Source organism: Peromyscus californicus, unplaced genomic scaffold, assembly GCF_007827085.1.
Source record: "Peromyscus californicus insignis strain IS unplaced genomic scaffold, ASM782708v3 Scaffold_1__1_contigs__length_55948999, whole genome shotgun sequence".
In the NCBI taxonomy this organism is placed as follows: domain Eukaryota; kingdom Metazoa; phylum Chordata; class Mammalia; order Rodentia; family Cricetidae; genus Peromyscus; species Peromyscus californicus.
The window spans coordinates 34533675-34561482 of record NW_026294492.1 but is presented as its reverse complement, the minus strand read 5'-3'; the positions used below and the strand labels follow the sequence as shown (position 1 = coordinate 34561482).

Below are 27808 nucleotides of genomic sequence, written 5' to 3'. Positions count from 1 at the left end.
TGGTAACCTGAAGGGCTGAAGACTCCAAAGCCACCACTGACTTTCTGTCCTACTCAGGAAGTGATCGTGGACGTCCCAAGCGACAGAGGTAGTCATTTCCTCATGGGTGCCTGCCTCGTGGGGATTTCAGACAGCAGAGCTGGCTGTTGCTGTGGCGGTGGAATTGGGTAGAGAGAAGTGCTTGGATTGGTCAATCCCAGGCAACTCTACCTGGGCCAGAACAGGGAACTGTGGCCTCTCTGTCAGATGTGGACATTTCATTCTTGTCTTTTCTCTCTAGAAAAGTGGGCGGGATGTGGAAGCTGGGGGTGGGGGAGCCTCTTGGTATCTTCCAATATTGCTTCCTGCTTCAAAGCCCTCCCACAGCCCCAGTCAGAGGCTGTTTATCAAGCCAACGAGGAAGGACGCCTCGGACCTCTGCTTCCTAGCCACCTGGCTGCTGTCTGTTCATTCCTGTTCTCTCCCAGTTCGTAAGATTGCAAGCATAAAATTCTGGGGCTCCCATAAAAGTTCTCTCCTTTCTGTTTCCACCGAGATTCTTGGCCTGCACCCACATGGGCCAACACTCCTTCAGAAAAGCCCTAGTTCTTCTGCCTGTGGGAGTTTCTGTGATGGAATGTCACTTGGAAAGCTACATCACTCCGAGTCACCCACAAGAACTTCAGAGGTCTCCTGGCTCCTGAACCTGCTCCCGTCAGCCCCTCAGCATTGAGGAGCCCTGCTGCCCATTTCCACTCTCCTTGAGGTCCAGGTGATGAATTAGGGCTAAAACTCCCGAGGTAAGAAAGAAAGGTCAGTTCCACCCCACCCCGCCCCAGGACCAGGGTGGCTAAGCTTACTCACCGAGGCATCCTGAAGTATGGCCCCATTCCACAGCCGGGTCTCCTCTGCGGTCTTCTCAGCCATGACCCTTGCTGTCTGTGCCCCTCTGTGTGGCTCCTGTGGGCCTTCCCTGCTACTGGCCGGGCCAGTGCTCTCCCTGTCTCTGTTCCTTAGAGCCGGGCCACCTGAGCCCTCCTTCTCTGTGGCAGACTTTCTCCCAGCATTCCTCTCTCTGGCAAGCCCTCCTACAAACACACTGTGTGTTCTGCCTACTGTCGAGATAAGGACGCTCTGGCTAAAGGTACATCAGATAATGATGACATTGGTGGCCAAGTCGGTGTCCTGCTGTCTCACGAGGGATTCCAGGGCTGGGCAAGATCAGGCAGGACATTCCCACTGGCTCTTCAGTTGAAGCTACCCTGGAGAGGGACAGGCCACTAGAAAACTCACTTGCATTTGTTTCCTGCTGACCATGAGCGAATTGCCCTTTCTGAGTCCAGAAGGAGCCGGAGGGCCTCACGTCAACAGAAGTTCTCAGAGCTCCCTGGAGGAGGGATCTGTTACTGGCTCCGAGGCTCGGCACAGCCTGAGCGTGCTCCATGTCTCCTTCAGCGTCAGGTAAGGGTACCCCACAGCAGAAAACTGGGCTTCCCACCCTCTCTGCCGCCTTTTCCCACCAAGTGGGTGGGTGGGCCTGGGGGCTTTGGGCTTCCTGTTTAACAGACCAGAGAGGAAGGAGGCAAAGCTGCCCGTGAGCAGTGAGTACCAGTGGGTAGCTCCTCCCCTGCCCATTTGCTTTGCCCCAAGTTCTGTTATCCACACCCCACTCTTTGGCTTGTCCACCGATGCCCTGCATAGACGGAGAGGGTTTGGAAAGTGGGGGTGCTGGGGGCACACGGTGGAATGAAGCCTGCTGAACGAATGCAGGGTTCGCCTCAAGAATAAACACGGTGCAGGTTACTATCCTGCAGCCAGCCACAGAGACCCAGTATTCAGAGCAGCTACTGGGAGGCACGTTCCTTGGGTGGTGGCCAATCAGTAGTCACGACACCTCCGAGGACTGGAGAGCAGGGCATAGAGGCTGAAATAAAGTCTCCAAACTGTCCGGGAGCAACTGGGATATCGGGATGGGCTAGAGTTGGGGTTCGGGTTGGGAAGCAAGGGCCTGGCCCCTTCCAGGACCCTACACTGCTCTTGCCCTTGTGGGATTTACTTTAAAGCAACCGTGTCGGGCCCTGGTGGAACGTCAGATCCTTCCAGCAGCGATGGGAGAGGAAAATTCTAAAAGATGTCTCCTTGTACATGGAGAGTGGACAGATAATGTGCATCTTAGGCAGCTCAGGTAAGCAACTGGAGGGCTTCTGCACTTCCAAGGAGGACTCTGGTGAGGCTTTGGCTTCACTAGAAGGCCATGCATTTGGCCCTGAAATGAAATCTAATGACATGTCTGTGAATGGGACCTGGTACCAAAGTGAAGCGTTGAGAAAAGTCCCTGGGAAGAGTGGGAAGTCCAGCCCAACAAGTAAGTGGTTTGGTTGCTTGTTTGATTGATTGTTGGTGGTGCAGGGGATAAAATCCAGAGCCTTGGGCATGCTAAGTAAGCCCTCTACCACCAAGCCTCAGCCCAGCTCTGTTTTCTTTTTCTTTTTTTTTTAAAGATTTATTTATTTATTATGTATACAGTGTTCTGTCTGCAAGTATGCTTGCAGGCCAGAAGAGGGCGCCAGATCTCATTACAGATGGTTGTGAGCCACCATGTGATTGCTGGGAATTGAACTCGGGACCTCTGGAAGAACAGCCAGTGCTCTTAACCTCTGAGCCATCTCTCCAACGTTCCCCCTCACCACGCCCCCCCATCCCATTCTATTTTCAATTGGTATTTCCACTTCTGGAAAGTTCTTGTGAAGGTGTTCAGCAGGTGTTAACTCATATTCTTGACCCCTCTGGCCTTTTTCTTTATGATGGTCGTCAGACACACAATTGAGACCAGAGAATACTAAGAAAGAGTTCATGTTAGCATAAAGTCTTACCAGTACACCATGGGTTTTTTTTTGTTGTTGTTTGTTTTGTTTTGTTTGTTTTGAGCCTTGCCCCTAAGGAGTCGAGCATTCCAGACTGGGGTCCCCTGTGTGTCCTCCCATGCTCTTCTCTTCTTTCCGGGGAAGAGTTGAATATTTGAACGTGACTTCTATGTTTGCTTTTGTGTTCTGGCATTAACAAGTCATTATCCTCGGAGGGGTTTCCTCTCCTGTCCCTGCAAAGCCTATAGCTGTAACTCCTCAGATTTCCAGCCGCTGGGGAGGGGGTACACTGGCCCAGAAGAGGGGCTCCGCACGGCATACCTGCACGGCACACCTCAGGGTTCATGACAAACGCTTCTCCTGCATATGTAAATTTAAAGATTCTGACGTGTTAGTTTCATAAAACCCTCCTGACTGAGCAGCTGCTTGCAAATTGTTGGCATTTAATCCACTGTCCATTCGCCTTGCTCTTTCCTAGGAATAGGCCATGTTAAGTCTGTGGTGACAGTCAGGTGTGGCACTGTTTGGATATAGCTGAGTGTGTCTCCCAAAGCTCTGCGACACATGCTTATCCCCCATTGTGGAAATGATGAGAGACTTGGTGGGTAGGCCATGGGGGTGTAACACGCAGGAACTCATGCATGCACGCGCGCGCGCGCGCGCACACACACACACACACACACACACACACACACACACATTTCTACAATTCACCCGGCCTCAGGTGTCCAGTCTCAGGCATTTTCCTATAGCAATACAGAAAGGATTATGATGTCCAGCCTCAGACTGAATCCATGAGCACAGCTGTATGGTAATGGATTAAGATTAAATGAAATAATACGGAGAAGATTAAGTGAAAAGGAATCCCCTGGCTGTCTTAGTCTAATTGGGTTACTGTAAGAAAATATCATACACTGGGTGACGTATGAGCAAGAGGCTGACACCCAAGGGCCTGACAGATCTGACACGTGGTGAGGGCTGTGGTATTAGGTGTTTGTCACTGTGGGTGAAACATCTGGAAGAAATAATTTAAAGGAGGAGAGATTTATTTTGATTGATGGTTTCTGAGGGTTTGGTCCATCACGGTGAGAGTTATGGTAGAACAGCTTATATCATGATGGACGTGAAGCAGAGAGAAGAGACAGGAAAGGACCAGGACAAGATCTACCCAAGGAGCACCTCCGGTGGCCTACTTCTTCCAGCTAGTCACCACCTTCTAAAGTTTCCAGAACCGTCCCCAAAGGCACCGCCAACTGGGGATATAAGAGGCATTTTGTATTCAAGCTACAACTGCTGGATTCTTCATAAGTAGTTATTTTCTGCCTCTATTCATATAATGGAAGGGTTGTGGGATCTCTCCTGAGTCTTGTATATTTTAATTAGCTAATTAGTTAAATATTTTGCGTGTGTCTGTGCAGGTGCATGTGTTTGTGAAGACCCAACCTTGTGCGTCTTCTATCTTGTGTATGTATTTTATTTATGGGTAGATTCTTGTTTTTGTTTTTTGTGTTGTTGAGACAGGGTCTCACTATGTAGTCCTGGCTGGCCTGGAACTTGCTTCGTGAACCAGGCTGCTCTCAAACTCGCAGAGATCTGCCTGCCTCTGCCCTCGGAGTGCTGTGCTTAAAGTTATGTGCTACCATGCCTGGCTTCCCATGTTGTCTTCTGAGACAAGGTCTTTCGCTTTTACCTGGAACTACTTACTGGTGCATCGAGGCTGGCAAAGCCTGCGAGCCCCCGGGATCCTCACGCGGCAGGATGAGGAGCAGGCCTCACCATGCTGGCTCTGTTTACACTCAAGTCTTCATGCTTGAAGTGTGTGCGGTTTTCCAGTTGACTCATCTCCCTGACCCTCAACCTCTTTTCTGAGCACACTGACCCCGGTCAGCTTCCAATACACTTCCTAATACCACTTCAGTCACCTGGAGGCTTGTGTGTGCGCGACTAAGACTCTATCCCTGGAGTGGTATCCTTCTCTGCTGCGTCTCACATTGTTTAGAGACAGCTGGAGAGAAGAGAGGGGCAGGAGAGAACCCTGAGGATCTCCGTGTGAGGCTGAGAAGCCTCAGCCTTGGTAGTGTGAACACCTGCAGTGATGGAGAGAAAGGACAGGCGGAAGTAGCAAATGCCACTGAGGGACCAGGCACCGCACAAGAGGTCTTCAAGGCTCTGGTTGGAGAAACCACTCGGGAAGCACAGGGATCGTGTCTGGGAAGTCAGGACCTAATCCCACTGGCTCATGTGGGTCACTCCTCCTCCCCCTTCTCCTCTTCCTTCTCCTTCTTTCCCCTCCTTCTCTCCTTCCTCCTCTTCTCCTTCCTCCTCCCCTTCTCCTCCCACTGAGCCATTTCCCCAGCCCACGATTCAATTTTTTTCCTTTTAATACAAGAAGATGGTTTTATTCCTACCCTTTAGTTTCAGACAGTTTACAAATACCTTGACTGTGATAATAAGGCTTTGCCATTAGCAAAGCTGTTGAGTTAACACCCGTAAATACAGGTAGGGGATCTGACAACCGATGTTTCCCCACACGAACTATTCTTTTGATGTCACGGAAAAAAAAAAACAATTGCAAACAGACTACACAATACGCGTGGGCAGAAAGGCAACAGAGTGTGTCTCGTGAACACTGGAGTGTGATAAACAGCATGTTATCAACATTTACAGGATTCACCCTAAAATGATGACATCAGAAAGCATGCTCCTTTTAAAGGATATGATCATTTTCCTTTCTAGTCCACTCTACCTGAACACGTGTGCTGATCCCAAGTTTGGCCAGACATGGTTTAGGACAGATGATGAATGCCATAGGAACTTATCTTAGGACCTCTCCTGGTAAAAGCAGCTTCCACACGGCTCTTGAATAGAAAACCTTGTATCTGGTCCTGTCTGGGCTCCTCCAGCCTGGCAGAATGCCCTTGTTCCCTCAGGTAGTTGAGAACGTCCGCCTGGGTTCTTGTTAGTCTGTTTAGCAGCCTTGGGTAGGAAAGGCTAGGAAAAGTCTGTCCTGTCTCCAGGGAATCTGGGACCCAGGCTAAGTTGTGTGTGATGTGACCTTGGGGAAAGAAAACAGGGGGAGACATGTTCCTCTGTTGCCTCAAGTACCAGGCTAGAACTCTGCAGGGATGTTCTTGGTAGCAGCTGGCTAGCTATGGCCAAGGCTCATGGTGCAGGCTGAGGCCAATTTGCTTCCCCCAGTGGCCTCTAAGCCAGTGCCCCTCAAACTCTAACACTCATGGGAACTTGTTGAAAAGCAGAGTCACATTCGTTAGGTCTGAGAGTCTACAATGGGGTCTCAGACCACCACACGTCAGACGGCTCCGGCAACGTCATCTACATTCAGGTAGCACTGGACAGTCCGAAGGGATCACAAAAAGAAATTTAGGTACCAGGAGCCAAATGCTTCCAACAGCGCTTCCTGGCTTTCCTAGTCTGTGCTTGTATTTTTCCTCCTCCTCCTCCTCCTCCTCCTCCTCCTCCTCCTCCTCTTGTTCTTCTTTGGTTTTTTGACACACACTTTCTCCGTGTAGCCCTGCCTGTCCTGGAATTCACCCTGTAGACCAGGCTGGCCTTGAACTCACAGAGAAACGCTTGCCTCTGCATCCCAAGTGCTGGGATTAAAGGCGTGCGCCGCCACCACTAGACTTATTTTTTTTTTGAACCTGTATTTTTCTTACCCCGGTTTTTTCACTGCATTTATTTATTGTGCATGTGTGTACATGTATGGGCAAATGCATGCCACGGCATGTATGTGGAAGCCAGAGAACAACTTTTGGTGATTCGTTCTTTCCTTCCTCCGTGGACCTCTGGGACTGAACTCAGGTCCTCGGGCTTGGCTGCAAGTCCCTTTACTGGCTGAGCCATCTTGTATAAAGAGCAAATACAGAACATCTTCAGACCTGGATTCCAGCCCTACCAAGGGCAAGACTTTCTTGTCACCAAATCCAGAAGACATTTCTGCGTGGTGTTTGGCCTCTGTGGCTTGTCCCTCTTCACTCAGGGGACAAACGGGATTTGTTCAGACCCGGGGATTTTCACCCAGGGTGCCATGGAGAGGTGCAGTCAGGGTTCCATTGAAGCATAAAGGGTCTGGAGAAGTGTCCCCATTCTCATGCGGAGGCTCCTCCAGGGCCTTCTCTTGTCCCCCCCCAGGCTCGGGGAAAACCACGCTGCTGGACGCCATCTCCGGGAGGCTGCGGCGCACAGGGACCCTGGAAGGGGAGGTGTTTGTGAACGGCCGCGGGCTGCGCAGGGACCAGTTCCAAGACTGCTTCTCCTACGTCCTGCAGGTGGGTGCGTCCCCGGCCTGCCCCACCCCGGCCCCCGCCCCCGCCCCCGCCCCCGGGGCTCCGACGACCCTGATGTCCCCTTTCCTGCAGAGCGACGTCTTTCTGAGCAGTCTCACGGTGCGCGAGACGCTGCGCTACACGGCGATGCTGGCCCTCCGTCGTAGCTCTCCGGACTTCTACAACAAGAAGGTATGTAAAACTAAAGGGAAGGCCACTTCCCAGGGGTCAAGGCCCTGGGCCTCAGAAGTCCCTCCTCCTGCCACCTCCTGGCCCGTCCCTTTTCATCTTTGCTTATTCTGCTCCACCTCTGCCGCAGCCGTCCTTAGTGGCAGCTACATGAGCTGTTCGAACACCTGAAATGTGACCAGATCAACCTAAATCTGGTTTGGTATGATGCTCTTGGTCCTGTGGCTTCAGGGGATGGCACTCAGGTGGACAGGCATGGTGGCAATGCCCTTACCCATGGAGCCATCTCATCTTGAAGGAGCCTCATGAAACGTAGACTTAAGTTTCCTCCATGAAGAAACATGATGGAGTCATCATTCTTGCTAGGTTCCAGGATGTTTGTTAAATGTACCCAGTTTGGAAGTAGCTGTAAACAAACCCACCTTAGCCTTAGTTGGCAATATTGCTTAGTTCTGTCTGGACTGGGACGCCCCACCCCTACCCCCAACTCTCCTGAGAATAATGACAGGTAGGGCTGTCACCTGCAAAAGACCCAGCTTCCTGGGAAGTGGGCTTGTTACCAATGCCCTGGAGAGAGAGCAGGCTGCTTTCATTTGAGAATCCTAGACAACTCTGGGAGGCGATTTTTAACTCAAGAGGAACCCAGGCCTCACAGAGCGATCCCTCATCTGTCTTTTCCCCTAAGGCTATTACATGGGTTCTGTTTCTCTAGGTTATTCCTTAGTTTGGCCTCTGGCTGGCTTCCGGCAATACAGTATCTATCTCACTTCTGTCCGATACTGGCCGGGGGCCGGGCTTTATCTTCGTCTTGATATTGATACATCCACACCTTCCAACCCCATCTCATACTTTCTGAAGGACTCTGCAGTCTGAAAAAGACACCTGTATTCTCCTGAGAGATAGGTGTGCAAAAACACGTTCACACGGCTTGGTGGTCCTAACCGGTGACAGAGGAAGAAACAAGCCCCCCCCCGACCCCCTGCAGCTCACAGACCCCCCCTGCAGCTCACAGACCCCCCTGCAGCTCGCAGACCCCCCTGCAGCTCACCCTCTCTGTTTGCGTTAGTATTTTTTTTTGTTTTGTTTTGTTTTGTTTTTCGAGACAGGGTTTCTCTGTGTAGCTTTGCGCCTTTCCTGGAACTCACTTGGTAGCCCAGGCTGGCCTCGAACTCACAGAGATCCGCCTGGCTCTGCCTCCCGAGTGCTGGGATTAAAGGCGTGCGCCACCACCGCCCGGCTAGTATTTTTTTTTTTTTAATCTATTTATTTTACATCCCAGCCACAGCCTCTTCCCCCATCCTCCCAGGCCCTGTCCCCCACCCCCTACCTCCCTCTCCCAAATCCCCTCCTCTTCTGTCTCTATTCAAGAAAGGGCAGATCCCCTTTTGCTTTAGTATTTTTTAAAATCTAAATCCCACATAACGTGTTTTTAAGAAGGGAGCTGGAGAGATGGCTCTGTGGTTAAGTGGTTAAGAGCACTGGCTGTTCTTCCAGAGGACCGGGGGTCCATTCATAGCACCCACATGTCAAGTAGAGCTCAGTTCTAGAACCCTTCAATCTGATTCCAAGAGGAGATTTTTTTTTTTCCAGACCGGATCTTACTAACTTCCTGACACATCTCCGCCTCTATCCCCCTTTGCATCTTCTGTAGGCCAGGGCTCCATTTACGCTGGTGGCTACCTCCTGTCCTCTGGACCTCCTCTCCAATGTCATTCTCCCTCTCCCGCAGTACTGTGGTTATTTTTCAAAGCAATGTGCTGGTTTCTGTTTTTTCTTTTTTCACTTTGAAAGGGGCGCAATCTCATTAGAGGCGGCTGGGAACAAATTCTCTGCTCTATTGTATCCTCTCTGCTTCCCCCGGGCTTCCTGCAGACTCGGGGATCAAGGAAGGGGAAACATGGAAGTAGAGATTTTTCCAAAGGTCTCTGGGGGCTGCAATAAGCCGAGGAAGGGGAGAGGGAGAAAGGCCAGTCTTCTTAGAAAGTCAATAAGGATCGTTTTTTTAAATGTTATTGGTGTGGAAAGTTGAGATTAAGGGGAGAGGGTCTACGAGGAGCCGTGGGGTGTAAGCTGAGTGAAGAGAGTTGGTTAGGGAATTAGAAGCATGGAAGTGGAGCTGTGGATTTACATGGTACGTACCCTTTGAAGTTTCTCGAAGAGATTTGAGTAAAGATTGGAAGGGCTTTTAATTACTTTTGGAAGATGGATTATACTCTTTTGATGTAAAGCCACACCACGATTGGTCACTTGAACCTCCAGGACTTACTAGGGTTACCAAGGAGAGACAGGGCCACTTCAAACCAAATTGGATTTTTTTTTAAAGCACAGAAAATATTTATGATAATAAAATTCAAAACCCAAACACTTAACATAATCTATATCATAATTATGCCTTTGGGATGTTTTTCTGCTGCAAGAATAAACATATTGTCGCTCCTGGAACTTTAAACATTTATTTAAATCTGACCTATGTATTACACATCAAACCAAGTGGCTTTTACTGTAATGGACTTTTCTCCCCAAGGGTATGATAAGTCTGAGAGTGGCCTTTGCACTCTAGGGAAGTGTTATCTTTCCTGCCCATAAACTGAAATATCAGCCATCGTTACAGGTGGCAGCCCTGGAATTTATGTCTCTTATAGGTAGAGGCGGTCATGGAAGAGCTGAGTCTGAGCCACGTGGCAGACCGAATGATTGGCAACCACAATTTTGGGGGAATTTCCAGTGGCGAGCGGCGCCGAGTCTCCATCGCAGCCCAACTCCTTCAGGACCCTAGTAAGTGGGACCCAGACCCGCTCCCGGATGCCCTCGGGGTATCTTCCATGTGCTTGAAGGGCCTCCATATCTTTTAGGTGTTTGAGGCCCTTTCTTTACAGTCCCCAGTGAGAAACGGTTCGTGTAGGATTGAAATCTCTGAGGTTTCCCAAACCAGAGACCCCAGGTTTGGGAAATGCTATGTAGTTCATTTCCTGATGAGCGCCTCTCATTTGGGGAGACAGTCCTCAACTTATCACAGTTCAGCCTTACGGTGAAGTGAAAGAGATACACACTCAACGAGACTTTGAATTTTGCTCTTTTCTCGGACTAATGAGAAATGGTAGCACCTTCTCTCATGATGCTCGGGCTGCAGCAGTGAGCCACACTCCTGGTTGGCCTTGCGGGATAACAACTGACCCCACAGTGTGCTGTGTTACCAAGCTGTGGTGCTCATTAGGTTAGGTGTATCACATGCATCTTCGACTTAGACCATGTTTTCACTTACCCATGGGGTTACTAGGTTACTCTGACAAGGACCATCTGCAATGACCATCTCCTAAGAGTATCCCGTTTGTGTATCTGTGTGCCAGAACCCTCCATGACCATGAGACCCACCCTGTCTGTCCACCCTAACTTATAGGGCCGCTCCATTATGCCCTGTAGGGAAGGCCAGTGAGTTCTGGTAGCAGTGTTTATGAGTTGGCACAGTGCATATGCTATGAGGAAGGTACTACAAAGTGGGTAGCCAGTCCCCTGCCTCCTTCTACCTGGTTTGGTCATTCTCCCAACTTGACAAACCTCATCATGCATATGCACCTGGGAGAGGGCATTTTGTACCTCGACTCTTTCTGTACCCTGTGGTAGAACAAGCCTGCCTCTTCTAACGGCGCTTGGTCGCAGGATGCTAAGAAGTCCTTGTCACTTTTGGGTAGATATAAGCTACAGTTAAACTCCTAGAGAACACAACCAAGGCCTGCCCATCCATGCGCCCCGCCCCCCATCTCAGACTTGGTTTCATTCTTCTGCTGTGCAAACACCCCATTAGTACTGGAAAGTGCCCTGAGAGCAAGCAAGGTTGGGCTAGGCAACTGTTAGCTCATCTACTTAGCTCCTCCAAAGGCTGCCTGCTAGCCCTGTTCTCTGTGGGTGTCCCCCGCATGGAGCCCAAGTAGTCCAGAGTACAAAGAGGCCTGATCTGGTCACTCTCCTGTCTCCAGGTGTGCTCCAGAGCTGAGAGCTGGGCCCTCCCAGGTCAGGTTCTATCTCCTGGGCTCAGGCTGAAAGCCTGTTTCCATGCAGCTACTTCTCGCCACGCAGTTTGGATGGGGTGCGACAGCCCGAGGAAGGACTGGTCAGAATACTGAGTTTTAAGCACAGAGCATGCTGGGCAGTGGTTCAGACGTCTGACCCTTCTTTGCCGGCAGAGGTCATGATGTTCGATGAGCCAACCACAGGACTGGACTGCATGACTGCCAATCAGATTGTCATCCTCCTAGCAGAGCTGGCTCGCAGGGACCGCATCGTGATCGTCACCATCCACCAGCCTCGCTCTGAGCTCTTCCAAGTAAGGGGATGCCATTTCTGGTACTACTCAACTCAAGAGAAGGGGTGGGGTGTCTCGAACCAGGAATGGCAGGGCAGGGTAAGGAGCACACACCAGTGATTAAAAGGGCCAGGGGCCCGATTTACTTAGTACCTAATGCATGCCAAGCCTCTTCTATACACTAGATCATTCGGTCCACAATCATTTAGTCCACAAGGTAGTCCTGGGGCCGGGCATCCACATACACAGAAGAGAAAGAGTGTAACTTAGAAGTGACTCAGAATGAAGCCAGTACCACACAGTGGGTAAAACTCTGTCAGTGGCAGCTTGGAGGAGATGGCTCAGTTGGTAATACAGTGCTTGCTGTATGAGTTTGGATTTCTCATGCCCATAAAAGCTGGGCACAGAGGCACATGCCTGTGATTCCAGTGCTAGGGAGGCAGAGACAGGGAAATCTCTGGGGCTTGCCGGCTAGCCAGTCCAGCGTAATCCACGAGTGCCAGGTTCAGTGAGAGTCGCTGTCTCAAACGTAAGGTGGAGAGCAATTGAGGGACACACACACACACACACACGCACACACACATACACGCACACACACATATACACACATGCACACACACACGCACACGCACATACACACACACACACGCACATACACGCACACACACATATACACACATGCACACACACGCACACGCACACGCACATACACACACACACACACACACACACAGACCCAGCAACGTGGCATCATGGCCCACTCAGCTACCGAAGCTCCATTTTGTCACAAAATCACAGATTTTATCCACAAAAGAAACTTCATTTGATCCCCCCAGTATCCTTTTAGTTATCCATTATTATTATTATTATTATTATTATTATTATTATTATTATTAATAGATGAGGATCTAGTACTTCAAACACAACCAACACACACAACATCTCGGGTTGCTCAACATCATTCTCAGTGGTTTTCTCTGCCCAAATGTGACGCTGGGGCCCAGCGCCATACAGAATGCACAGAAGTAACCCAGGCAGGGAAGCAGAGGGGTGTCCTCCCTTGTCTCCAATGGACCCCCCACCCCCTCCCACACACAAACACTGATGCATGGTCGAGGTAACAGAGGACTAACTGGCTGCTTGGAAATGCATTTCCCATAAGGACATGATCCCCTGAGCACTCACTAACACTGTCTGTTGTTCAAGCAGCATTTCGACAAAATTGCCATCCTGACTTACGGAGAGCTGGTGTTCTGCGGCTCGCCAGAGGAAATGCTTGATTTCTTCAATAAGTGTGGTTACCCTTGTCCTGAACATTCCAACCCCTTCGACTTCTACAGTAAGTGTTTCTGTGGTTGTTTTGGGGTTTTGTTTTTTAATTGCACCATCACGGCTATTTAAAAATCTCTTTTAGGATTTTATTATTTATGTATTTCTGTGTGCGTAAGTGCGCTATGGTCTACATGTGGACATCAGAGGACAGCCCCGAAGATGTCAGTTCTCTCCTTCCACCATGTGGGTTCTAGGGATCAAAGTCAGGTCATTAGGCTTGGTGGCAATCACCGTCACATGTTGAGCCCTCTCGCCAGCCCTAAATCTTATTTATCTTTGATTTCTGTGATACCTGCTCTTCTAGGTTTTTGTTGTTGTTGTTTTTGTTTTGTTTTTTTGTTTTTTTTCTTTTTGTTTGTTTTGATGTTCTTTTATTTTTCAAGGAGTAAATTTGGTCAGTCAATTAACTTGCCCCAGTGACTTACTAGAGAATAAAATGGGGCTTCTCTCTCAGACTCTGTCAGAGCTGAGTTTCTGAATTCTTCCGGGCAGTTGTTATGGGGTTCTCAGGGCCTCTCTGGGTAGCAGTAGACATTCTAATGCAGCAGATGGTCGTTCTCGGCTGGGATAGATAGGGTCAGAGCAACTGATGAGTCAGGTATTTCTTGGTCCATGCCGTGAGTGCATGTGTGCGCCTGTGGGAGTGTGTGTGTGTGTGTGTGTGTGTGTGTGTGTGTGTGTGTGTGTGTGTGTGTATTTAGGAACACATGAGTCATATCTTTTGGGGAAAACTTTCAGTGGACTTGACGTCAGTGGATACCCAGAGCAGAGAGCGAGAAATAGAAACCTACAAGCGAGTCCAGATGCTCGAATCTGCATTCAAAGAATCGGCAATCTGTCACAAAATCCTGGAGAATATTGAAAGAACGAAACACCTGAAAAACACCTTACCCATGATTCCTTTCAAAAAGAAAGATCCTCCCGAAATGTTCTGTAAGCTGGGTGTCCTCTTGAGGTAAGAGCTTTGGAAACACAGCCAAGGCCCACTTTAGGTCTCTACAGACATTTACCAATAATGAAATAAAAGGGATTAAAGCCGGCTCGTTTGGTTTTCAGGAGAGTGACGAGAAACTTAATGAGGAACAAGCAGGCGGTGATTATGCGTCTCGTTCAGAATCTGATCATGGGTCTGTTCCTCATTTTCTACCTTCTCCGGGTCCAGAACAACGTACTAAAGGGAGCTATCCAGGACCGAGTGGGTCTGCTGTATCAGCTCGTGGGTGCCACCCCATACACCGGCATGCTCAACGCTGTGAATCTGTGTAAGTGCCTATATGTGGGAGGTACGTTTCTCCCCCACCAAATCTGTCTGCTCCAGCTGCTACCTTCCAAAAGCTCACCGTTTTATTATTATTATTATTATTATTATTATTATTATTATTATTATTTTGTTGTTGTTGTTGTTTTTGTTTTTCGAGACAGGGTTTCTCTGTGTAGCTTTGCGCCTTTCCTGGGACTCACTTGGTAGCCCAGGCTGGCCTCGAACTCACAGAGATCCGCCTGGCTCTGCCTCCCGAGTGCTGGGATTAAAGGCGTGCGCCACCACCGCCCGGCCGTTTTATTATTTTTACAGAGAAGCAAGTAAAGTGTGGCGTCTTTGCTACCACACTGTCCCCAGGTAGTGTGTAGAATTTTGAGGCGGGAGGATGTATTGTTCCATGATTGTGGAGCCTGCCTGGCTGCCTTCTTGATCCAGCCCCGATAGACCCCAAGCTCAGCTTGGGTAGCCTTTCCTCCCTCCGTGGTGTGGGGACTAACTGTTTCTGGAACATGCCTTCCATGCCAGTTCCCATGCTGAGAGCTGTCAGTGACCGGGAAAGTCAGGACGGTCTGTACCAGAAGTGGCAGATGCTGCTGGCCTACGTACTGCATGCGCTCCCCTTCAGCATCGTCGCCACGGTGCTTTTCAGCAGCGTGTGTTACTGGTAAGGTGGGGTTCAGGGGCACCGAGTTCACCTGGGCCAGGCTCCCCGTGGAGGGCGGATGGGACACATGGAAAGACAGCGAGAGGGCAAACCACTCCATTCCGGGTCTGGTGCAGTGACCTGCCTTTCAGGGCAGGTATTTTATTACAAATAACCCCACGGAGGGCTGCATGGGACCCAAGAGCAGGCCAGCAGGACCATGCCAGGGAACAGCATGCCTCGTGCTCTGAGGGTCTGGGCTAGAGAAGAGCGTTCACAAGGAGCTGGGACCCAGGTGCAGGACCCAGGTGGCCTTTGGAGGCTGCCGCAGCCCTGTCACCCTGAAGTTCTGCTGATGGAGCGGGACATCGCAGTTTGGTGGGTTGAGAGGGGCTTAGGAGGCAGAGCAGTGGCCACAGGAAGAAGGATGGGGAACATCACTTCTGTGAGTTTTGACTGGTGGCCTTTTCATTTCTTAGAACTTCAGAAAGAACTCAAAATGTGCAGGGTTAAGACACTCGCTTTGTTGTCACGAGTAGGCAGATGGTCCCCACCTGTCTCTGCCATGTCTCTTCTCCATGTGGCTCTGCCACAGGAAGACATGGAGGACGTGAGTCGGCCTGTCCTGACTCCATTAGTGTCAAGGCACTCAGCTGTGCCGAGAGAGAGCCTGCATTCTTGAGACACCGTTCCTCTTCACTGGTTGGATCCCTCTGCAGATGCCCCTAATTGCCACCACCACAATGCCATGACATACAACATGAATTGTTTTTACAAACTACATGCCATGTAAGTGCAAAATAACCAAGGGCATGTTGGTATAAGCTCCAGAATGAAGGGTTGCAGGTCTCTTGGGAGACATTTTTACTCACAGAGGTAAGGCTGCTTGTCTTCCGTCAGCATGAGGGTGGACTTCCAACAGAGGACCATGACAGGAACCACATAGCCTTTCTTGCTAGCCCCGATGGCACCCCCTCTTCTCTGAGCTTGGAAACAATGTGGGGTAATCTGACTGGTGCTACAAGCCACAGGCCTATCTCACTCAGGACAATGGATTCAGAGCAAAATGTCTTCCCTTCATGTCCTGGGAGCAAATTTTTAAAATGGGATTATTTTTGAGTAAAACAAGGTTGAGTGCAAATTGAAGGCTTTGTTTATTTAGACTCTTTCTACTCAACATGGCCACGGACTGATGATGGCCAGTTTATTTCATATGCAGAATCCCAGTCTCAGCCCTACTGAATTAGGTTCTGCATTTAACAAGATCCTCACGTTAAGTCACATAGCTCTTTAAGACCCTATGAACCAAAGACTTTGATTTTAATTTAGACACTGGGACAGGCGGTGGTGGCGCATGCCTTTAATCCCAGCACTCGGGAGGCAGAGCCAGGCGGATCTCTGTGAGTTCGAGGCCAGCCTGGTCTCCAAAGCGAGTACCAGGAAAGGCGCAAAGCTACACAGAGAAACCCTGTCTCGAAAAAACCAAAAAACAAAAAACCAAAAATTAATTTAGACACTGGTGTGGTTTTAAACCAGATGGAGCCCAGGCATGCACATCAGACATAAAAATGGAGAGTCATTTCTAGTGGTGTAAAGCTGTTAGTCACATAGAAAATGCTTCCATCGAGTTACAGAAAGAGCAGCAATGGCCACTGTGTCAGGCACAGACTGGGTGCTACAGGAGAGTCGCTGAACAGTAATCTCAAGGGTCTTGTTCTGGAGCTGAGATTCTGAAATCTAGACACCTCAGACATTCTAGAGGGCTGTGACAGCTCTTTCCCAGCATGCCCCGCTTGAACTCATTCAATGGCGGAGTATGACTGGAACCAACATCAGGTCTCTATACTAATCCCGCACAAAGAATCTGCTTAGCAGAAATATTAACATGTTTGAGGACCCCAGACCCCACTGCAATATGGCCTGCCTTTCCAAAACTCTTAAGTTTCCACATTCAAAAAATACATCTGCCTAATGCATTTCAGATGAGGGATTGTGCATAGGAATGAATATGGGGCAACTTTAATTCAAGGAAGTATATGATTAGCTTCATACAGAGGCAGAAGCACTGTACTGAGGATGCCCAAAGCAGCTCACACTCAACATGGCAGCTCTCACACACAACACAGCAGCTCACAATCAGTGTGGCAGCTCACACACAGCACAGCAGCTCACAATCAGTGTGGCAGCTCACACTCAGCACTCACCAGCTCTGCATGTATTCATTTATGGAATCCTTGTGACTGCTTTGTGAGGGTGACGAGGAAACGTTCTTGTTTATGGAGGAGGAAACTGAGGTACATGTGGGGGCTACCTAGCTCACATCCATGATCTTAGTGGCTTACAGAGGATGCATGAACTGCTCGTTCCCACGCCAATCCTTTCCTTCAGTCTTTAACAGAAATGTCTCCTGGTCAGCTGCTCTCCATTCAAGTGGGTCCACCTGCTGAACCTTGTTCACTCTCTGTCTTACACTCAATGGCACTCAAAATCTTCTGTGTTCAAGGGCGGGAAGAGAGTCTGGGGGAGAGAAAGTTTGGAGGTGTCTGTAGAAAAACTGAATAAGCCATGGTTTAATGAGAGGAAGGAGCAGGGACCACCAGGAAACAAGGGCACAGGTTCAGAAGCAAACTCATAGAGGGTCTTTGCAATGGAAGAGTTCCATGTGCTGTGGTCACGTGATGAAGGGTTGGGGAGAGGAGCACAAGTTGAGAATGAAAGCCTTGGGGTCCAGTCAGGGAGGCGTTGGGGGCCCGATAGTCCATTTGGAGAGCAAGGAAAAGAAATCAGCATGTCTCATCCCATGACTGTTGGGCTTAAAGAATGGTTGTCTTAGTTTGTGGTAAGGAAAACCATCAACAACTATTCGAGGACTTGGGATGTAGCTCTGTGATAGAAGGCTTTCCTCGAGCCTCCTTTCCTAGAGTTCTCCAGCATTGCAAAATGAGCATGCAAGCAAGGAATCAGGTTGTGAGTAGATGAGAATACAACCAAAGTAGTTCAGCTGAGCTGCACATATGGGGGTATTAGAACAACAACGCATCATGGATGCAAGCAGACCCAGTCACACTGGGCGAGGATGGAGAGAAACTAGACACACACACACACACACACACACACACACACACACACACACACACACACACACACACAGATTCATAGAATGGGAGGTGAGTTCTCTTCCTGAGAATGGAGAAGAAAATAAAATTGGGGAAGAGTGGGAGAGGAAGTAACTTAAAGTCGAGGTTTATGACAGCCATGATGAGACCCTGATGAGAGGAGACTGGACCCCAAGATGTAATGAGAAAACCTTATGGGATCCCTGTAGGCAGAAGTTTTCTCCGGTCCCGCCTGGCCCTCAGTCCTGAAGCCGCTGGGACCCAAGTAAACATACAGAGGCTTATATTATTTGCAAACTGTATGTATAGTCTATGGCAGGCCTCTTGCTAGCTAGCTCTTATATCTTAAATTAACCCATTTCTATTAACCTAAGTTTTGCCATGTGTTCCGTGGCTTACCAGTCTGCTGGCATGTTGCTCCTTGGGCGGTAGGCTGGCATCTCCCGTCTCTGACTTTCTTCTCCTCTCTCTGTCTTGGATTTCCTGCCTGCCTCTAAGCTGCCTTGCCATAGGCCAAAACAGCGTTATTTATAGCCAATGGGAGCAACACATATTCACATCATACAGAAAGACATCCCTCAGCACTTCCCCTTTTCTATCTAATCAAAAAGGAAGGTTTTAATTTTAACATAGTAAAAGTTACATATAATAGAACAGTTATCAAACAGGAATTACAGTTACAGATCCCACAGCCAGCTACGTCACAGCGGCAAAGAAGCAAAGTGGGTCCAATTGGTACAGCAATATGCTGTGTTCACTTCTGGTCCCTGAAGTGAGCAGGGCTCCTGGAAGGAGATGGTGCAGAAATGGGCCAGGATCTGAGTTAGAGAGGGCTGGGGACATGGGGCAGCAGGCCATACTTCAAAACTACAGTCTGAATTTTTAGAATTGGAAGATTCTGAGAACTCCCGATGTAAGACACAGCAAATGACTGAAGTTAGGAGGGAGAGCAGCTGACTAGGAGACATTTCTGTGGATGGCTTATCAAGATAGTTAAAAGACTGGGGGAAAAGATTAGAGTGGAAAAGATGATCCTTATCCTCATACTATAAAATTGCCAAAGGCGACTGACTGTTTTCAAAGCCCCAAGGCTATGGGTTGAGAAGAAAATTAACATAATTAAAACACATGGTGATTTGGGCAAGAGGAAAGGACAGCCTTCAGGACTGGCTGGGAGGGCGTAGCTGAAACGTGGGGGTTTCTTTTCCTTGCTCAACAAATGGACCGATGGACCCCCGAGTCTAATGAGAGTTTAAGACACGCGATCACTGGCAAGAACAATTTGCTGACAGACATATACAAGGAAAATGCAGATACAGGTGAGCTTGTTACAAGACCATGAAGGTGAAATCAAGGCTCTTAGACTAAAAGACACTGGGGGGAAGGAGTGGGAAGGCAATGCATAGGGACAAATTAGTGAGCCATTTCGTGCTGGCAATAATCCTAAGGACAGGGATGAGGTTCTGGGCAGCACGGTGGGGGAGCCCTCAGCATTAGGTTCGGAATGACGGGAAGAACACAGTTATTTATGAAGAGACCCGGAGAGTTTAGCAGCCCTACATCTGCCAGCCCGTGTGACTGTTGTCGAAGCAATTTAATATTTTGCCATGAGAGCTAAAGACGTTATAACAGGCAATTCACACTGAGTTGAAGTCGATGGTAATAAGTGGGCTCAAATGTCAGCTTTGTCCCGAGGAGGGTTGGACAAAGGGGACTGTGGCTCGCCCTGCTAATTCCGCCCTCCCACTAGCCAGCACGGAGTTTTTCACAGGAGGCAAGCATCGTGTTTTTCTTAAATGACAGTGCTTGGAGGGAAACCTGAAGTCTTGTGTTTTTCTAGGACTCTGGGCTTGTATCCTGAGGCTGCCAGATTCGGGTACTTCTCTGCTGCTCTCTTGGCCCCCCACTTAATTGGAGAATTTCTCACTCTGGTGTTGCTCGGGATGGTCCAAAACCCCAACATCGTCAACAGTATAGTCGCTCTGCTGAGCATTTCTGGACTGCTCGTTGGATCTGGATTTATCAGGTAAGAGGAAATGGTTAAAAAAGATGTAGTCTGGCATGATTCGTGGTCAAGGATCACCGAATAATGCCTGCCATAAACCAAACCCAGGGAGCCGAGTGGCGCTGGTCTGGGTTGTTTCTATTGCTCTCCGACCATGATTGCCTCAGACCTTGAACTGTTCACTGTCTGTTAGCACGATGTCTTTTTATTGGACATCAGGACACAACAAGGTAAGCACATTGTGGATGTGACTCACATGTAGCAAGCTAGGAAAACAAGAGAAGGAACCAACCTAGATTCTCTAAGAAAACTCACAGCCCAATTTACAGCCAGTGTGCACGTGAGCTCCTAACTGGTACAAGTGAGCCTTCATTCCAGCTCTCAAGCCTCATTTTAAAACATATTTATTTTTATATTATGCGTATGTGTGAGGGTCTGAATGTATGTATGTGCACCGTGTATGTGTTGGGGCCTACAGAGGCCAGAAGAGGGCATAGGATCCCCTGAAACTGGAGTTACAGATGGTTGTGAGCCACCATGTGGGCGGTGGGAACTGAGTCCAGGTCCTCTGCAAGAGCAGCCGGTGTTCCTAACTGCTAAGTCATCTCTTTAGAACCCCCTACTCTGGTAAAGGGGAATGGGGCTTGCCCTGTTCATCCCACCCTCCCACTAGCATGCAAAGATTTAGTCACAGGGGACAAGTACAGTACTCCGGAATTAAAATCAGTTAGATAAGGAAAGAGCCAACAGTATAAAGTACTATTAAAAAAAATTAGTGGACGTGTGCCAAATACTAACAGTATCTCTGGGTGATATTTAATTCCTCATCACATTTTATTTTATAATTTTTTTTTATATATCATTTTGGAACCAAGAACATACACTCATGCAACACACATACTTTTTAAAATTAGTAGCAAAAAGGGTCAAAAATATAAAGAGTGAAATCTCTCCAGGCAACATTACATGTGGGACCCAGTAAGTAAATTACAACCCTAAGGCAATGTGATGGCTGTGTGAGGTGGCTCCGTGGGAAAAGGCATACTCTGCAAGCCTGAAGACCTCAGTTTGGGTTCCACACACCCACATAAAAGCCAGGCATGGCCCAGAGCCCCAGCACACAGGGTATGGTATGCAGAGACAGGAGGATTGCTGGAACCAGCCTACCCCCCAAACCACAGCCTTCAGGTTCAGTGGGAGACTCTGTCTTACAGGAACAAAATGGGGAGAGGCAGAGACAAACACATGGCATCCTCCTATGGCCTCCCGATGTGTGCTCAGGGGCACACACATGAGCATGCACATACATGTGCACACATGCACACAGCCCCCACATACAACAAAATCAAGGAAGAAACGATGAAAAAGTGAGCACTATTTAAATGTGATTCCATTTGTGTGAGAGTTGGAGTAATTTGTTTTCAAGTAAGAAAGTTAAGCTTGGACTTGGCTGTTCGAGGACCACCCCTAGGAGGATGCTCACAGTGCATATGCTTCCTGGAGACGGCTGACCCTGGACCAGAAGCTTCTTCTACTGCGTAGCTGCCGTCTGACAGTGAACAAGTCACTTTTTTTTCTGTCAAAACAGGTTTCCTCATTTATGAAATCTTGAGATAAGGAGCTACCTGTTCAGGCTAGGGGTGTCCATGAGACAGGTGTACAGCCTGAGGGCATGCTATGAGCTGACCATACTAGACTATATTAAGGCGAGCTACCACATTTCCATCCATAAAGGACAACCTTTCTATTACACTCTATGTGTCTCTGCTGATGAAGTGGTTGGTAACATCTCTGAAAACTGTGCAAGTCAGCCCAAAGGTTCAGAATCAGGCCAACGAGGTAGACCTCAGGGTGGGCAATGTCTCCTCTTTCATATATTCGGATCTTTAGAACGCCAGCCAGTCTGGCATGATTTCACACACTTGGGTTTGGGGGAAAGGGGGTGATCATTCTTAAAAGGGATGCCATGGCCATCATTGGCAAACACTCTCGTGTTCTTGGCCAAACCTCCACACAGCAACATGTGTCAATAAACAGTTCCTCCCTCTTGAAAGCGGTCCAATATTTCTGTGGCAGGATCTTGTTCTTCCTTTGTGCCTTCCACTCTGTCCCCCTGTCACCTGTACAGAGCCTGCCTTCTGGCCCCAGGGCTGAAGATGCTCTCTCTGAAGCACCCTCCCCCCACGCACACCCACACCCACACAAGGCCCATTAAGGGCCATCTTGCATTGCATCCTTTCTCTATATTTGAGACTGCCAGTTGAGAGCGGCAACACGCCCCATTTATCACCAGTCTTTCTCGGTGGCCAGCCCATGACCTAGAGCCAAGCAAGTTTGCAAAGATCATTTGTTGCATTTGTTAGATAAATGGATGACCTTCCTTGGGCTGCCACACAGGACTCAGGCACTGGCTGTGTTGGTGTCCTTTCTGATAACAAATGTAAGTGCAGGTGGAGTACATGTCTTGTGTTTAGCCTGGTGCACAGGGCGAGATGAGGGCACACGCTTCTGACCTCAAAGCTCCAGCACGCGGCTGGGCAGCCATCCCCCTGTGGCCACCACCTTGTTCAGGTCTTTGCCACCTCATATTTGAACTTTTATCGTGGCCTGCTCTCCCTGTTTTACTGGTCTCCCTGTTTTACTGGTCTCCCCTTATTCTGGTCCATTCTACTTGTTGGTGCTACATTAATTTCCTTAAAAAGATATTTCAACTTGATCGTTTCCATGGTTGCCCAATGTCAACTCATTTCACGACCCTGAAACTACTGTTGGCCATGTCATTCCAAGCTCATCTCCCTCTGCTCTCACTTGCCACCCTCTGTTCTAGCTTGGAGAAGTATTCAGCCCCAGCAGCAGGGCCAGCTGGCCTGTGCTTAGGCCATTTCTGCCTCCGAAAGTGGCCTTTCTCCTCTATGAGTTTTTCCCATGTCCCTACCTACCCTCTCCAGTCCACAGTCTCTGATCTTGGAACACTTTCAGGAACTAAAGTCATGGGGCTCAGGGGCCACCTGGGAATAGGTGAGACAATAAATATTAATTGTAAAGGTATCATGGACGTGTGGTATTGGTTGTTTACACACTCTTGGCACCAACAGTTCACTTCCGTGTATTTTTGTGGAATCGAGGATACATATTCTATGTCCCTAACTATGGTATGAGTTCTTTAGGGATAGGATACTTTAAAAAAATCCCCAAAGAAGCTATAATTAGAATCTTATAAAGAGAAGTTATATTTATTTTATGTGTATGAATGTTTTGCTTATATGTATGTCTGTGTACCTGTGGGGGCCAGAAGAGGGTGTCAGATCCTCTGGAACTGGCGTTACAGATGGCTGTGAGCCACCATGTGGGTGTGGAATTGAACCCAGGTCCTCTGCAAGAGCAACACGTGCTCTAAACCATTGAGCCGTCTCTCTCTGGTCCCATAATATGTTTTTACTGATAGAAACCATATCGTGCTCTGAGAGGCAATCAATATTGGCAGGAAGTTTCTCCTGAGATAGACCAGAGAGGAGCACGTTTTTCTCAAGAATAAAGAAAGGGACAAAAGGGAGAAACAACAACAAAATCCCCCAAACACCAAACAAAACAAACAACCCCTCAAACCCAAACCCAAAACAACAAAAAACCTCAAAACCAAAACCCGAGGAAGAACTTCTGCTTGCAGCCTCCAACTTTCCTCCTCATATGCTAGCCTGGTCCTCACGTCACCCTGAGGACCTTCGTCTCTCTGCTTAGTCAGACGTCACAATTGTCACATAATATAGTATGTACTACGTGTATGATTTCTTGCATGTTTATATAAGTAATGTTGAGGGAGGGAGGGAGGGAGGGAGGGAGGGAGGGAGGGAGGGAGGGAGAGGGAGGGAGAGAGGGAGAGAGGGAGAGAGGGAGAGAGAGAGAGAGAGAGAGAGAGAGAGAGAGAGAGAGAGAGAGAGAGAGAGAGCACCAGCCAATGGTCATGAGATTCTCTTAAGTTTCTACTGAAATGGGCTGCCAGGTAGAAGTTAGAAATGACAAAGTGCCATATTTACTCACATGCAGGGATGGCTGAGACCTATTTGGGAGAATAAAGGTCAAGAGTGTGAGGAACCTGGTTCTACACAGTGGGGGTTTCATAAACACACACATTTTCTACCATATCACCAAAATGTCAACAGCTGTTTCTGCACAGTGTTAATTGAAGACTTACCATCTTCAGTGTTAATTGAAGACTTCATAGTAAGCATCATTTTATAATAGAGATGGAAGATTATATTTAGATAGAAAACATAGTGTTTTTTTTCATGTAATAAGACTATTTACTAGAACCTATTAACTTTTCTTTCTTTTTTTTCTTTTTCTTAAGAAACATAGAAGAAATGCCTATTCCTTTTAAAATCTTGAGTTATTTTACATTCCAAAAATACTGCTGTGAGATTCTTGTAGTCAATGAGTTCTATGGGCTGAATTTCACTTGTGGTAAGTATTCCATTTTACAATATTATTTTTACATGTTGTTCTAAGCAAGCAGTTTCTTAGGGAAATGTATTTTTGGGTGAAATGGTATGAGAGAGAGAGAGAGAGAGAGAGAGAGAGAGAGAGAGAGAGAGAGAGGAGATGACCTTGGATTTTCTTGGGTTTTATCCTTTGAAGCTGCCCACATTGTTGTTCGAAACTGAGTCTTTCACTGGGACTTGGGCTCTCTGATTAGCTAGGCTGGCTTGAGGAAGCATCAGGGACGCAAGCCTCTCCAGTGCTGGGGTTATAAGTGTGTGTCACCGTGCCCCGTCTTTTATGTGGGCGACTCGAACTCAGGTCTTCTTGTTTCTGTGGCAGTCACTTTAGTGAATAGGCCATCTCCCTAAACTCTTAGAAATGTTGTATTTTCATAATAAAATTTTCAAGCCTTGATTTGAATAAAGCCCACCATTTTCTCTGATTTTTTTAATGGAAAATATTCACTGGTCAAGTCAGTCTCCTGTAAATAGTCGACAGCTTGAGGACACTTGATATTCTTACAAGTGACAGGCCTATGTAATTGCTAGTATATTCTAGATAGTTCCTAGATGACTGAACAAATGTGGCCTCTTGTTTCCCCAAATGTGTATAGAATACAGATGGGTAAACCCATTTATTTTTAAGACAAAGGTCAACCTCCAAGCCAGGGCAGTGGGAACCCAAGGGCCCACAGCCACTGGAAATCCCAGTGTATGCGGAGAGTAGTGGCTAAATATTTTCAGATGACAATATCAGTAACTTTTAGGGTATTTGATGGCAGGCGACAACCAGGAATAGGGGAATGTATCTATTCTCAAAATACAATTAAATACTTTTCCATCTTCAAACCAAGCCAGGACCCCCAGACTCACTCTTGCTCCATCTCACTGTTAGTTCCAGGTTCTCCAGAATGTCACGTGGCTTTCATTTAAGAAGGCTACCTAGTGTGCTGAACGCTTGCTTTCTGAACATCAGGGAAATAGTTGTGATTAAATAACCTGAAATGCATCAGAGCTGACACTGTCACTCTTTCCCTTGGCAGGTAGCTCCAATACCTCTAGGCCATATAACCCAATGTGTTCCATGACCAAGGGAATCCAGTTCATCGAGAAAACCTGCCCAGGGGCCACATCCAGATTCACGGCAGACTTTCTGATCTTATACGCATTCATCCCAGTGCTTGTCACCCTAGGGATACTGGTTTTTAAAGTCCGGGACTACCTTATTAGCAGATAGTTACAATACCAGCCAGGAAAGAGTTCAATGGGCAGGTGTACCTGCCATGGACAACAGAGGAGTGTCGTCTTTTTTTTTTTGGTTTTTTCGAGACAGGGTTTCTCTGTGTAGCTTTGCGACTTTTCTGGATCTCACTCTGTAGACCAGGCTGGCCTCGAACTCACAGAGATCCACCTGCCTCTGCCTCCTGAGTGCTGGGATTAAAGGCGTGCGCCACCACCGCCTGGCGAGTGTTGTCTTCTAAACATCACGATTCCACTTGTGACCCTTGCACCCACCCAGGCCTCCAAGTGCTATGGAAACTGCTCACGGTCCTTTGCTGGTCCAGCTTGTGGGGAGACGTGGTACTTGGAAAGTGTGACTGAACTGGTCCGAGGATGTAAATAATAATAATAATAATAATAATAATAATAATAATAATAATAATAATAATAATTCATAAACCTATGGGAGATTAGTTTGACTTTTTTTCTAGACACAGAAAAATAAGCCTGTTTTAAAAATCATGTTTACATTTGATAAAGAATTTGATAAAACAAAAGTGTGTGTGATTACTGACCGAGAGCAATACAGGACAAAGTTCTGGGTTTGCCGCAGAAAGCCTTCTACAGAGGGGCTAAGGAGCTCCCGCTGCCATCTCAAAGTCACACGTACATGTGCTTGTCCACACGATGGGGCTGGTCACCTGATCACATCAGGCAGCTGCTGGACAGATGTTGGTGAACACCCCTGATACACAGCAAAGAAACCTCAGGAAGATGCTGAACATTGAATGCCACGTATCAGAGAGACTTCTGAGGGATATGTTTGCTTTTTTTCACCTTTAGCGTAGTTTGCCTTTTAAAATTCAGTGTTGCCGGGCGGTGGTGGTGCACGCCTTTAATCCCAGCACTCGGGAGGCAGAGACAGGCGGATCTCTGTGAGTTCGAGGCCAGCCTGGGCTACCAAGTGAGTTCCAGGAAAGGCGCAAAGCTACACAGAGAAACCCTGTCTCGAAAAACCAAAAAAAAAAAAAAAAAAAAAAAATAAATAAATAAATAAATAAATAAATAAAATAAAATTCAGCGTTATCGGACAGAATGTGACTGAGGAATGAGCTCCGTCAGTCTGGAGAACTGCCGCTCTGCAGTGCCCATAAATGACACAACAGCTCCCCTAAGAAGAGCTCTGGAGTTGCAGAGATGAGGGGCGCTGATAAGTGCAAACACACACCCACATACTTCCAGGGATGAAACGATGGGTGTGGGCTATGAAAAATGAATTCTCTGCTACGTGACTGATTATCTTTCTCATTGATCTGCAAGGAATTCACGAACAAGTCTGAAATTTAATTCTCTCAATGTCACCATGGTAACTAGGAGCGAGGCTCTCCGAGAGAGCACATGAACTTGTTCCGTTACTGTGACCTAGCTTGTAAAGAATGATAAATTATAGCACTTGAGATGTCTCCCATTAGAGTGGGAAGGAAGCCACAGTGGAAGTCTACTGCTTAGAACTGCATTTAAGGATCTGAGGCATTGGTATAGTACCAGCAGAGTACTGTCGATTTTTACGAAAGGTCTTTGACACTGATGATTACAGTGTAATAGTTACACAATCCTTACAGATTATACATGTCACATCAGCTATAGACAGTCCTAGAGACGATAACCTACTCAAACAGTTCAAAGAGAGTCCCACAGGGAGGAGCCTCTTTTGAAATCACTGATTTCAACCTACTGAAGATAGGAGGAAAGTGGACGCAGCGCCTATTATTCTATGCCCATATTATTCTATATCCATTCTCGTTCAGAAACACTGGAAAACTGACATCGTGAATGCCTTCAAGCCATGACCTGTTAGTGAGAGCACCCTGGAATCATGATGCCTTTGACCCCTGGCAGCTTGTGTCTCGAGTCACCAAACGGACAGTGATCTAAGAAAATCCACGTATAGAATGACTGTTTCTATTACTGTTGTGGCCTGGGCTGTCTGTGCCATCAGGAGGGGAAAGGAGGGCTTTCTCCACAGCACAGAGATGCATCAGGAACTCTCTAAACATTGTTCTCAAATGTCAGACCACATGCAGGACCACAGCAGACAGACTCCTGTTTCATCAAAATGACCCGATGGCGGCTA

The 27808-nt window shown here is 47.9% G+C and overlaps 1 protein-coding gene across 1 annotated transcript; it reads left to right on the top strand.

The window, feature by feature from the left end:
- Window positions 1-1102: 1102 nt before the first annotated feature.
- Abcg5 (ATP binding cassette subfamily G member 5) lies at window positions 1103-26538 on the top strand. The gene is made up of 13 exons (XM_052746447.1): window positions 1103-1440; window positions 2043-2164; window positions 6996-7132; window positions 7223-7321; window positions 9961-10093; window positions 11500-11639; window positions 12828-12957; window positions 13689-13905; window positions 14007-14212; window positions 14737-14875; window positions 19811-19996; window positions 24324-24436; window positions 25497-26538. Exons 1-13 carry the CDS (start codon window positions 1295-1297, stop codon window positions 25688-25690), a joined length of 1962 nt encoding a protein of 653 aa, XP_052602407.1. The 5' UTR covers window positions 1103-1294; the 3' UTR covers window positions 25691-26538.
- Window positions 26539-27808: the final 1270 nt, after the last annotated feature.